The sequence below is a fragment of the Dermochelys coriacea genome, chromosome 2 (assembly GCF_009764565.3).
Source record: "Dermochelys coriacea isolate rDerCor1 chromosome 2, rDerCor1.pri.v4, whole genome shotgun sequence".
Taxonomy (NCBI): Eukaryota; Metazoa; Chordata; order Testudines; family Dermochelyidae; genus Dermochelys; species Dermochelys coriacea.
This window is the reverse complement of record NC_050069.1, coordinates 23,408,325-23,421,883: the sequence shown is the minus strand read 5'-3', so window position 1 is coordinate 23,421,883 and position 13,559 is coordinate 23,408,325. Positions and strand designations below refer to the sequence as shown.

Sequence of the window (13,559 nt, the reverse complement as noted above, 5' to 3'; positions counted from 1 at the left end):
CAAATTAATTCCAATTCAGCAGTCTCTCGTTGGAGTCTGTTTTTGAAGTTTTTTTGTTGAAGGATAGCCACTCTCAAGTCTGTAATCGAGTGACCGGAGAGATTGAAGTGTTCGCCGACTGGTTTTTGAATGTTATTATTCTTGATGTCTGATTTGTGTCCATTTATTCTTTTACGTAGAGACTGTCCACTTTGACCAATGTACATGGCAGAGGAGCATTGCTGGCACATGATGGCATATATCACATTGGTAGATGCGCAGGTGAAGGAGCCTCTGATAGTGTGGTTGATGTGATTAGGCCCTATGATGGTGTCCCCTGAATAGATATGTGGACAGAGTTGGCAACGGGCTTTGTTGCAAGGATAGGTTCCTGGGTTAGTGGCTCTGTTGGTGGTGTGTGGTTGCTGGTGAGTATTTGCTTCAGATTGGGGGGCTGTCTGTAAGCAAGGACTGGCCTGTCTCCCAAGATCTGTGAGAGTGATGGGTCGTCCTTCAGGATAGGTTGTAGATCCTTGATGATGCATTGGAGAGGTTTTAGTTGGGGGCTGAAGGTGATGGCTAGTGGCGTTCTGTTATTTTCTTTGTTGGGCCTGTCCTGTAGTAGGTGACTTCTGGGTACTCTTCTGGCTCAGTCTGTTTCTTCACTTCAGCAGGTGGGTATTGTAGTTGTCAGAATGCATGATAGAGATCTTGTAGGTGTTTGTCTCTGTCTGAGGGGTTGAAGCAAATGCGGTTATATCGTAGAGCTTGGCTGTAGACAATGGATCGTGTGGTGTGATCTGGATGAAAGCTGGAGGCATGTAGGTAGGAATAGCGGTCAGTAGGTTTCCGATATAGGGTGGTGTTTATGTGACCATCGCTTATTAGCACCGTAGTGTCCAGGAAGTGGATCTCTTGTGTGGACTGGTCCAGGCTGAGGTTGATGGTGGGATGGAAATTGTTGAAATCATGGTGGAATTCCTCAAGGGCTTCTTTTCCAGGGGTCCAGATGATGAAGATGTCATCAATGTAGCGCAAGTAGAGTAGGGGCATTAGGGGACGAGAGCTGAGGAAGCGTTGTTCTAAGTCAGCCATAAATAGGCATACTGTGGGGCCATGCGGGTACCCATCGCAGTGCTGCTGATTTGAAGGTATACATTGTCCGCAAATGTGAAATAGTTATGGGTGAGGACAAAGTCACAAAGTTCAGCCACCAGGTTACAGAGTATTGCTTTGAGTCTCTCTCTATGTGAGTAGTTGTTGTTACAAAGTATTGCTTTGAGAACAGACTCTGTCTTAGAATGTACTAACACAATTAGCAGCTTGCAAGTTTCACACATAGAGGGAGAGAAACAGTACCAAAAACCAAGAGACCTCTTAATTAGTAATACTTTGGAATTTAAACTATGGGGAATCAAACTCATTTGTGATTTTAATACAGAACTTCTTTAATATGATCCAACATCTATGTCCCTTTAACTCTTCCATTTACTTACAAGTGAAATTTACACTGACATCAATATTTTGTTTAAGGTACATTAAGTTTTTCTGACACTTAAATTCCATTCCCTTTATTGGCGCAGAGAGTTCATAATACAGCTTGTCATTTTGTTCTTGTTTGCTGTTCTACTGACTGGTGTTGATGTCACGTTCTTTAAAGAAATGAAATCCATGCAGAACATCAGGACTTCAAATTCCTACATTATGTGAATTCAACCCCTGAAACAGTTAAATAGAGCTAAGGAAATCCTTCAGAAAATTCAATATATAACTTATAGTTTGATCATAACACCAGCAGGAACAAAGTACAGTAAGGGTGTGTGAGAGTGAGAGAGAAATGGGCCTTCTAGAAATTTCCCTCAGTCATTTTTATTGATTTTCAGTGAAAAGTGTTCTTTAAGGAAACTTTATTTATATAGCTGTAACTTGTAGATCTTCACAAAGGGCTGATGCAGCAATTTGCCATTTATTTTGACCTATTCTAAATTAAAATGTAGCGTTTTGAAATTGAATGGCTATGTATATAAATATTTGCTTTGCCCTAACTCTCCTTCTTTCCATTCTGCATGTACTAACACAAGTGAGACCACCATACATCTTCGTTTAGAAATCGCCCTGTATTAGTAACCACACTCATTCAGTAGCCATATATTTACTATGCAAGCCACTGTGAGGCGTAATGAAGTTTCACATAAAACACACTCAGTTTTAAAATTGTAGACTTAAAAATAATGGTAATAGAAGCTGCAGCTTCTAAAGAAAGATACATGTATAAATACTGTGCATCTTCTCCCTTGCCCAACTAAATGTGTTGGCTCTGTAATGGGTCTTAAACATTATGTCTGATCATCTTGACTTCTGTTCCAGTGCCATTTTCTACCTTTAATGAATTTTTCATTCTGAGATGCTCATTCCTTTTGTCCTTTGTCGGTCTGATCCTGCCCCTGAATTCATTGGGAAAAGAATATTAGACGCTCTCATGCCTCGTGACACGTGAAGCAAACAGTGTTTTCACGTCCATCTGTCTAGTATAAGGAAAAGAGGATGCTCAGCATTATCCAGGATTGAATCCTAGACACGCGTGTCTTGGGGGCTGACTTTTTTTTTTTTTAAATGCATTATAAATAAGAATCTAATTGTGTATGTGTTTTTGTTTTGCAGGTATAATGCAGCCCAGTATTTTTGGGGGTTGGAGCTGACGATCACAGATGGCACTTAAACTCTTTTGGAAACATACCAGGCCATAACATTCAAGGAAAATCAGAGCCATTAGAGAGAGATTCTTTGTGTTTGTTCCTCCAAAAGAGAGTCACCGTCTGAAACAGTTGCACATCATAATAGGTGCTATGGCTAGCAAAAGAAAGTCAACAACTCCATGTATGCTGCGAACACCTGAACTAATGGAGCAGGCTGTTCCTGAGGATGGAGAAGTCTTAAAAGAAAGGGGTGCTGGCACTCCCCAGCAAGATTCTAACGATGGCTGGGCTGCTGATACAGAAAGCTCTGTAAAAGAATGTGAAGTGGTGGATGGGAAAGCCCCAGTTGAGAATCAATCCAAGAAACCCCAAGGTGGTTATGAATGTAAATACTGTCCCTATTCAACGCAAAACCTAAATGAATTTACAGAGCATGTTGACACACAGCACCCAAACGTAATCCTCAACCCTCTCTACGTGTGTGCTGAATGTAACTTTACAACCAAAAAATATGATTCCTTATCTGATCACAACACAAAATATCACCCGGGAGAGAATAATTTTAAACTGAAATTAATCAAACGCAATAATCAGACTGTGTTAGAGCAATCCATTGAGACAACGAATAATGTTTTCACTGTCACAAACAGTGGATTAGAAAATGCAGAGTGTGATGAAGCTCTTCATGGTGAGATCAATGTAAGTAAAACCCCAATCATGAAACAGGGAAAGCCTAAAGTGGAGACCAAGAAGGGTCCCAAAAAGACAGAAGAGGGAGGTATGGAAAACCATGTGGATGGGACACTCCCCCGTGTCATTACAGAAACCACTGAATCTATTGCTTGTATCAATGGAGCTGACCTTCTTCATGATGTATTGGCTCATGTTATGCCCTCTGTACAGCTGCCACCAAATATCAACCTTGTCCCCAAGGTTCCGGTCCCTCTGAACAGTACCAAGTACAACTGTGCACTGGACACTAATGCAACCATGATCAACTCCTTTAATAAATTTCCTTACCCAACCCAAGCAGAGCTGTCATGGTTGACAGCAGCATCAAAACATCCAGAGGAGCAAATCCGAATCTGGTTTGCTACCCAGCGTTTGAAGCATGGAATAAGTTGGTCTCCAGAAGAGGTAGAAGAGGCAAGAAAGAAGATGTTTAATGGAACCATCCAGTCAGTACCCCAAACCATCACTGTCCTGCCAGCTCATCTGACAGCTGCAAAAATGCCACAGCCAATTATCCAAACAGCTTTGCCTTGCCAGATACTCGGCCAGACTGGCCTGGTTTTGACTCAAGTGTCAAATGGATCAACAGTTTCTTGCTCACCCATTACACTTGCTGTAGCTGCTAATCACGGACAGAAACGGACAATACATACCTTATCAGGTGCCCCAGAAGTCAAGCGTCCACATGTAGTTCATGTGCCTGAGGTCTCACCCAAGCTGAATGCTGCACCACTGACGCCAACAAATGACCGAAAAAAGACCAAGGAACAGATAGCAGAACTAAAGGCTAGTTTTATCATGAGCCAATTTCCTGATGATGCAGAAGTCTACAGGCTAATAGAAGTAACCGGTCTCTCCAGAAGCGAGATCAAGAAGTGGTTCAGTGATCACAGATACAGAAGTCAAAGGGGCATTGTTCACATCACTAGTGAATCTATAGCAAAAGATCAGTTAGCCATTGCAGCTGCACGGCACGGGCGTACATACCACACATACGCAGATTTCACACCCCAGAGGTTCAAAGAGAAAACACAAGAGCAGCTTAGAATTCTTGAAGAAAGTTTTCTTAGAAGCTCTTTTCCAACCCAAGGAGAATTGGACAGGCTTAGGGTGGAAACCAAGCTGAGTAGAAGAGAGGTTGATTCCTGGTTCTCTGAGAGGAGAAAGCTAAGGGATAGCATGGAACAAGCTGTCTTGGACTCTATGGGATCCAACAAAAAAAATAAGGATCAGGGACTCCATAATGGTACAATAAGCCAGTCTGAGCTGCTGAAAAGCTCCCAGCTACCCAGTTCTTTGTCCGGATCTGAATCCTCCATAGCATTTAACAAAAAAAACCAAGAGCAGATTCACCTGCTGAAGAGCACATTTGCAAGAACCCAGTGGCCATCACCCCAGGAGTATGACCAGTTAGCAGCTCAAACTGGGCTCACTAGAACTGAAATAGTCCGCTGGTTTAAGGAGAATAGATCCTCCCTAAGAACTGGGACATTAAAATGGATTGACCGATACCAACAGCAGTATACTGTTGATGGTCATAATGAGCAAAACCAGAAAAAGGGATCAAAACAAAATGAGAGTCCAAAGAACAGCAACCAGGTGTCTCGGCAGCACTATCAGGAGCATAAAAAGCTGAACGAAGAGAACCTGGGCAAACTAGTCATGAGGTCAACAAGAGACTATGATCCACCAAAAGACTCTTTGTTAGGGAATCAAACTGAGGACAGATTGGAATGCAACAGCCAAGACGGCCATGGTAGTGAGGAAAATGAGGACGCTGGAGATGTGAACTGGGTGGAGGTGACAGTAGGGGATGATGATGCTGTCTCAGACTGTACAGACAGCTGGAGTCAAACTGCACCTGAAGGCCAAGCTGAGTTAGCAGATTTTGATTCTGAAAGTGTATCTGGAGACAATTCCCATATTTAGACAGGTAACGTTACCACTGCCCTGTTAGTCTGACCTAGCCTTAGTCCTGACAAGTGTCAATAGCCCTCTTTTAATTTAAATCCCAGGAGTTCATTCCTGATGCACGCTGTGTGTTTACTGGATTTCTGAGCATAAGGGAGGCTGTCCTGTCTTCTTTCAGAGTAGCAGCCGTGTTAGTCTGTATTCACAAAAAGAAAAGGAGTACTTGTGGCACCTTAGAGACTGACAAATTTATTTGAGCATAAGCTTTCGTGAGCTACAGCTCCCTTGATTAAGTGAGCTGTGGCTCACGAAAGCTTATGCTCAAATAAATTTGTTAGTCTCTAAGGTGCCACAAGTACTCCTTTTTTTTTTTGTCCTATCTTCTGTAGATTACACATGGGAGGGATTGGGAACATTTTCTTTGTTTGTTGTGTTTTTGGTGTTTGTCATGTACTGGATAAAAGAGGATGCTCGGAATAACTCATTAAGCTGAAACACTCTGCCTTTAATTGACCTCACATAACCTCTTTAGAGCCTGATATAAAGCATGCTGATGAAGCCATACAAAGAAAAAGTAGGTAACCATAGTTACTAATGTCCATGTTGCTCACATAATGATGATCTCCAGTGAATAGAGGCCGTGACTATTTTTGCAACAGGTCAGCATGGTCTTGGCTCAGCAGCAGTATGCCCGGCTCAGAGAAGAGGTCGAGCTGATGCCTGGGCCCAGTTCAAAAACATTCTTTTGTTACTTGCAACAGCAAGTAACAAAACGTTGAGCCAAGTGGGAACAGAAATGGCTTGTGCAAATGAGCTCTCTTCCCCCTGCAGATGAGGGGACCTTTCTAATGTTAAACACACAGGACATGGGGCAGGCACACTATATTCTAGAAGCCCAGGAATTACTCCATTCCGAGGCCTGGATGTGGGTTAGCAGCTTTTCTTCACAAGAGCCTCACTGTAAAAGTGAACTGCAGGAGCTTTGCTAAGAAGATTTCTAATTCTAAGATCTCTCAAAACGTAAAAGGAAGTGTGGTTTGAAGACTTGGGACCCGTTTCTAATCTCAGTTATACAAATGTAAATCTGAAATAATTCCATTGACTTCATTGGACTTCAATGACTTCTTGAATTCATTGAAGTTACTCCAGATTTACCCTAGTGTAACTGAGATCAGAATCTGTTACATGAAGTCTCCTCCTTAAACTATCCTCTCCTTAGTCCATTAGATAAATAAAGTAGCATGTATGTATTAGAAATTTATTGTTAAATAATACCTGGTTTTCAAATTAACAACAGTTTTCCTTTGAACTACAATAAATGCAAAACACATGCAATTTCTAGAAAACCCAGAAAATTCAAAGTTATGACTGACACTTAGCCCTGTCTACACTAGAAAATTGTACTGTTCAGTAGAACTGAACCACTGTAAGCTACCCATCCTGGCTTAGTGCAAAATCTTCAGCATGTCTACATGAAGCATATTTCCAAAAGTCGCCAGCACATCACCCTTTGGTGATAATCTGAAGATGTAACAATCAACCATTTTGAAAATAATACAGATGTTTTTAAACTATCATTTTGTAAAATTAAATGGCACCAGTATGACAAAAAAATTTAACTAAAAAGGCCATGGAGATTGCATGCAAAGCACCATATTACAAAAACTCGTGCGTTAAATTTTCAGAACCTGCAGTAGCTTAAAGCAAGAAAATGATCCTGAGCACAGGAGATGATGCATATTGTATAGAGTGGTCACTGATGGGGCTACAGGTGCATTGTGGGATTTTGCTGGAAGAACTAATTGCAACAGTGCAGATGCAGTTGCCTGTACTTTTATCCACGTTACCAGTGCAGCAATATAGGATTAATTGATGCTTAGACTTGTTCTGAGAGTATTTACAGTGGTGCTGATAACTGGTATACCATTGCAACAACTTTTGCATGCAGAGACTTCTTACTGTGATGTGTTCAGAGACTTTTTTAAAATATAAAACATTTTAACACCGATTAGATTTCAACTAGTTTATCTTTTTGACAGGGAATGTTCATATAAAGGCTAGTAAAATAAAAGTACATTTTAAGGAAGAGTAGCAGCCGTGTTAGTCTGTATTTGCAAAAAAGAAAAGGAGTACTTGTGACACCTTAGAGACTAAAAAAATTATTAAATTATTATTTGTTAAATAAATTTGTTAGTCTCTAAGGTGCCACAAGTACTCCTTTTTATTTTAAGGAAGAGTGATTCCATCATATACTGGTTTGGGTTAATAGCACTTTCACCTATTAGATTATTCAAGAAATGAAGACTTTACCCTCTGTTAATATATTCATTTCTTAGCACATTGGCCGTAGAGCTGGATAAAAGCCTGAAGCCTTTATCTAAAGGTATTTTGTTTTCCTTCATACAAATCTATCACTTCAGTACTCAGAATGTGAGCCCATGCCCTCTAGTGGCAGAATGTGACGTTCTTCTGACATGCTTGGAGCTATTTATTGGTATGTTTGCCTAAAAGTAACATGCTGCTTGTACTCTTGTACTCTTCTGGCTCTGGCAACCCCTGAAATATCATTGCAAGCTCCTGGAAGCGCACACAGAGAGACACAGTGGAATATTCACCTCATCTGCCAGAAACAATATGAATGATTTCAAATTGGGAGGAAAAGAAAATAATTGTTCATTTTTTTCCACAAGACAGATTGTTCTAATTTTCTTTTTTTTAAAAAAAAAAAAAATCTTTGACCCCTCTTCATAGCAGGTTTTGTACAACTTGTTTTATTAAAAACTAAACCTCAATTTTGTTCCTAACCTACCTACTGCTGGACCAGGTTCTTTTCTCAGTTTAAAGCAGTGAAAGTCCAGAGTAACTCAATTAAAGTCACTGGAAGTGCCTTGGATTTTCCCTACTCAAAATATGCCCTTCCGACAGCCCACACTAGCACTATACATCAGTTTAAAATAGAAAGTGACTATTAATACTGTATCTAGTGAAAGTGAAGGAGGATTTTTGCTAAGCAGGATATTACTATCCAAATTTGACTAAAGGATTGACTGTGAGGGGAATTAATAATAATAATTAATAGATGTCTAATTACTGATTGATCATTGCTTAAATAATGCGATACCTTCTTTTCCTAATGTGATTAGATGCAATTAAATTGAAAACTAGTTACATTTAGGACTGAGTAGTGTTTATGAACTTCGAAACCTACAAAAATTAAATAAGATTCCATAATCTCAGTGCTTTTTTTTCATATCCAGCACGTCAACTGAAAATGAGTGGGTTTTTTTAATGTTAATTTAACAATAGGACTTTAGAAATCCACTCCTAGGTATTACTTTAAACTAAATGTTTATGAATTCATTTTTGATACTTCTGTTGCAGAGTTCATGTCAAATTTCCCTAAATATTGATAAAAATTTCACAAATTTCTTAGGTTATTCTTAATGGATAAATGTAATTTTAGTAGGTCCTTAAATTATTAGTAGCTATTTATATAGTGAACATGTCTCTTTAGAGAGTGAAAGAGAATGAGATTTTCAGAAGCATTTAGCATTCCCCAAACTCTACTCCCAGCGAAGTCAATGGGAGTTTTACTGCTGTCCGATTTTAGTGGGAACGGAGTTTGGTCAATACTGAATGACTTTGAAAATTCCACCCATAGAATATAAAAAGGTCTATTATTAAGTCATATAACATAGGATCACAAGACCTGTGCCCTTAAGGAGCTTACAGTTTAAGGGCTAAGAATTCACTCCTGCCAGGTGCTGAGTGCCTTCTGCAAGGTGCATTGAAGACAATGATTTTGAAGGTGCTCTGCCCCAAATGAGACCCTAAATCCTACTCACAATGATGTCAATGGGCCTGATTCTAATCTGATTTGCACCATTTTTATATTGGTGTAGTTCCATTGACCTCAGTGGAATTATTCCCAGTTTACAATTTGTGTTAGTAAGACCAGCGGAATTTGGTCCTAAATTAAATACAACACAAATATGGGGAGGCATGAGAGTGGGAACAGATAATGCCAGCAAGGTTAGTAATTACTGCTGGTTTTTTTCACGTCACTGTCTCCTACTGGGGTGGTCCCAAGACCAGTGTCTCTCCAAAGCAGGGCTTTTTACTTTCAAAGACCACCAGTACAAAGAAGTGGTTTTTTTCCCTTTTCTGACAGCTGCATGAGCTTCCTGTTTAGTGTTGTTACCACTGCCTATGAGAATCTTATTCCTGAGCTGCTGAAACACTTCTGTGTGCCCTCTTTGTTCTAGGCAGTCCATATCTCCATCACAGTTTTCTCCACTACCTCACTGCAGAGGTGGTGCAGGGTGTTCCTTGCTTGCAAGTGAGTCAGGCACAGAGTGGTGCTTTGCAGAGATTTACCAAAGGCAACCTGGGAAGTGCTTACAAAGAAGTTTCTGACTCACTGATTGCCAAATGTACACATCACTCTGTGCATTCAGCCCCTGTACTGCATGGTGCCTGCTGGTGCCCTCAACTTCCTTTGACTTCAGTGAGAGTTGAGCACACACAGCCTGTCACATAACCTGACCCAGCCCTAGCTGGGTGGTTGGTTTGGTAAAAGGATAGTTGCAATATTGGGGTTTCCCTCTCTTTTCATTCAAGTTCTCATTTCTTTAGGGATTTAGGGCTATATCCTAAAAGGCATCTGCCACTGGCACTGTTGCTGTTATTGCATGTTGGAATAAGGACAGCAGGGTTGAACCCCAAGTGCTTGATTCTGTTCCCACTAAAGTCAATACAAGTTTTGCCACTGACCTCAGCAGGGGCTGGATGAATCCAAAATGGTCTAGAATGGCCTGTAGGTTTGATCCTGAGATGCTGAGCACTTACAACTCCCACTGAACTCAGTGGGGCTTTTGGTGCTCAGGGCCTCTCAGGAGCAAGGTGTAAATCCCTAAATAAATTAAACAACTCAGCCTGATACAACAATTGCAAATTCCCATTGATTCAATGTGAGTTTTGCTGAGCAAAGACAACAGGGCCTGGGAATTTTTTTTACTGCCTATGTGTGTGCACCATTTCACACTAACCGACTGGTTTGCCCTGTGTCCTGAATGATGAATGGTGCTCTCAGAAAATAACAGACTAATTGGCAATATTAACAAAAGGTCTGGAATGAATGACTAGCACAAAGTTTTTAAACATGCTTTAGCACAATGGTGTATGGTGGGTTTTGAAAACTGTACCGGATCTGCCTATCTGTCACTACTAGACTCCACTTCAGAGTAAACTGATGTTTGCACTTTCATCCAGACTCAACACTTCACTAATTTTTATATTTCAAAACAAATCTCTACTGTAATAACTTCATTGTAAATTGGTCCAGTACATCCCCATCCGAAATGCCATGAGAACTCGGTGGTGTCTTTTAGTTTGTTGAGAGGTTTGTTAAATCCCTGCTTCAAGAAGAGTCCTTTACTCATGAGGCATTAGGGCCAATAAACCACAGGAAAGCTAGCAAGAGAGGGTAGCCCTGAAACTATGTGATATAGAAAGGCCTGATTCTTCATTACCGTGCACTTTGTATAATCATTGACATCTATTCAGAACAATAGCATATTATAACCACTTCACAGAAGTATCAGTGACTACACAAGGTAGTGAAGAATCAGACCCTGCTAAATCATCAGATTCAGTGAAGAATCAGGCCTATTTTATGTTAGCATTAGAAACCTGTATGGGGAAGTATCAGTTAAATGCTCTGTAAATTGAAAAACTCTGGCACACTATTGGGAAGGCCTCAAAGTACAGTTAATGTAAAATATAATAGCACTATAAATGTGAAGAGGTACATTGACAGTGCAAATGTGTGCTCATCATTCATTAAAAAATAAAATATTTTTAATTTTTGTAGGGCTGCCAATCAGTCGTGCTGTCGTGATAATCAAGAGGAAAAACTGTCTCTGAAAACAGGATAACCATCTATTTTCCTACTTGGGACAAGATAACCAATGAGTTGCAACTCTGAGTCCAACCACACTTGCAGAGGCACAGTGAGAAATATCGTGGAGTATTGATATGGAATTGTTCATAGTGCCAAAGTCCCACTACCGCATTAAAGAAGAAAGGGTCCTTGTACATAGGTTTCTCCTTAGCTTCCCTTCCTCTCACCCTCTTCCTCTACTGGAACTGATTTGTACAAAGTGGGAATTTTGTTACCTTTTTAACTGGTGCAAGTTACTTTTTCAGATCATACCGTTGCAAGGTTTGGAGGTTTTTTGTTTTTAGAATTAGTAGTAACCACTATATCTGCTTCGGTTTTAAAATATTAAAAATTTGAAATCTTTTCAATGTGGTGCATCAGTAGCAGATCCTGGATTTTCACCCCAATCATGGTTTACATTTCAGCCCACTGAATGCATCAAGGGGTTTGTGGTGTTGTTGCTTGTTCAGCTTTCTTTAAAAACAAACAAACTACCCGCATTTGGCTAAATTATTTAACTCTCCACATTTCTGTGCAATGGAGGGTCAAATCTCCTTTCCAACTGCTGTATCTCTCCCTTGCCCAACCATCAAATACCAACTAGAGCCACAGACCTCTGAAGACCTTAATAGCATGCCTCTGTCTTATTTGAGCACCTTTTTTTTTTCTTTTTTTCTTTTTTACATGCATTACAACCCCCAATGGGAAATGAAGATTCTTCATAAATGAACTTGTTCATATTTCCTTAGTCGGTACAAAGATGGACTATATTTTTTTTTGTCTGCCCTTCAGCTTTAGATGTTGTAGTGCACAACATACATTTCCTTTTACCCTTGCCACTAAATTGTTAGATCAGTTCTAGATCCCCCGAGTGCACTTTTTTCAAATAACCCTAACCTTTTTATTTTAGAGTGAGCCAGCACGCATGAGAGGTATCTGGTGAAAATGTTGCAATCTGACTAGTTGTCTTTTGGAGACTTACCCATATTTCAGTACACTGCACAAATATAATTCTAGGGAATTGGAATAAAATCAACTTTTCTAACTTGTTGCTCATTTGTTGTAATTCAATAAAACAAAGACTGAAAGTTTTTTGTAACCTTTTCCTCTTTTTTTTTTTTTTTTTTTTTTGTTAATTTAATTTAAAATCTCTGCGCTGTGGATGGGAGCCAAATACCTTACTGGTCATGATGAGTCCTCGCTAAGAGTGGCTTTTACTAGCCACCTGGGTGGCACTGGAGTGGCTGAGGTCTAAAATGGAGCCACTTCGAGCTAGCTTTCTTATAACAAGGTTGTTTAGTTCATTGTTGAAAGGGATAGTTGGTTTGGGAATTAACTTCCATTTTCCCTCTGTTTACTTAAGGCTAGTTTGTGCAATTCTTACTCGCCTGGTGGTAAGCACTTGCTCACGTGAGCAATCTCATTGAGCTGAATGGGTCTAATTGCATGTTTAAATTCACTAATGTGAGAGTAAAAATTGCTGTCTAGTCTTTATACAGCACCTTTGCTTAGAGCCTGCTCCCCTTGCAGTCAATGGGAAAATTTACATTCATTCCAATGGGGATTTATGGGCCCATAGATACTGGAGCAATGGAATGCTAGAGATGCATTTCAGAGAGCTCTCTTCTACAGGTTGGAAATTGTAATCAAAATTAGTTGCCACTGCTTACTGCTTTGTTATTTGAGAGAACAATGATATTTTTAACAACCATTTTGCACTGCTTGATAATAACTACTTGGGAGCTTCCAACTGAAATTTGATTTCTTCTGTTGTGTTTGCAGACAAGATTTTCAGGCTCGGTCTACTTTTCTTTTAACCAGCCATGTTCCTATTGATTTCATTAGGAATTTTAGGGAATTTAAGGACCATCTTTTTGTTTGTATAGCACCTAGCACATTGGGGTTGGGATCTATGACTGGAGCTCCTACATACTATACTCCTGGGGAAATTCTGTGCTACTGCGCAATGCAGAATTTTGCAGAAATTAATGTTGTGCACACAGAATTCCTTTCCCCCACAGAAATGGTCTGCAGTGCTTCTAACCACCACTAGGGGCCACTGGACTCTGAAGAACCCACCTTGCACATAGAAGACACAGCTCGGGGGAGGGAGAGGGAGCTAGAGGGTCCCTGGCTGCTGCAGTTCCCAGCATGCCCTGAGGGAAGGAGAAGACTGCATGCAGGAAACTCTGTGCAAACCTGGGACCAAGCATCAGGCTGTTTCTCCCTCCGGATTCCTGGGCTCGGGGGTGGGGGGGGCAGGAGGGGGGTGTCTGGGCAAAGGGGGTCCCGCAGCTGGG

General features: G+C 40.5%; 1 protein-coding gene across 3 annotated transcripts in view; it reads left to right on the top strand.

Annotated features, from left to right (window-relative positions):
- The window catches only part of ZHX2 (zinc fingers and homeoboxes 2), a 113,019-nt gene extending 100,661 nt beyond the window's left edge, over window positions 1-12,358 (top strand). For all 3 annotated transcript variants that reach the window (XM_038389186.2, XM_043507391.1, XM_038389188.2), the window contains 2 exons: window positions 2,641-5,340; window positions 11,191-12,358. In XM_038389186.2, the coding sequence (XP_038245114.1) occupies window positions 2,826-5,336 (2,511 nt within the window). In that variant the 5' untranslated portion in view covers window positions 2,641-2,825 and the 3' untranslated portion in view covers window positions 5,337-5,340; window positions 11,191-12,358. The remainder of the gene's footprint in view (window positions 1-2,640; window positions 5,341-11,190) is intronic.
- The last annotated feature ends 1,201 nt before the right edge of the window (window positions 12,359-13,559 follow it).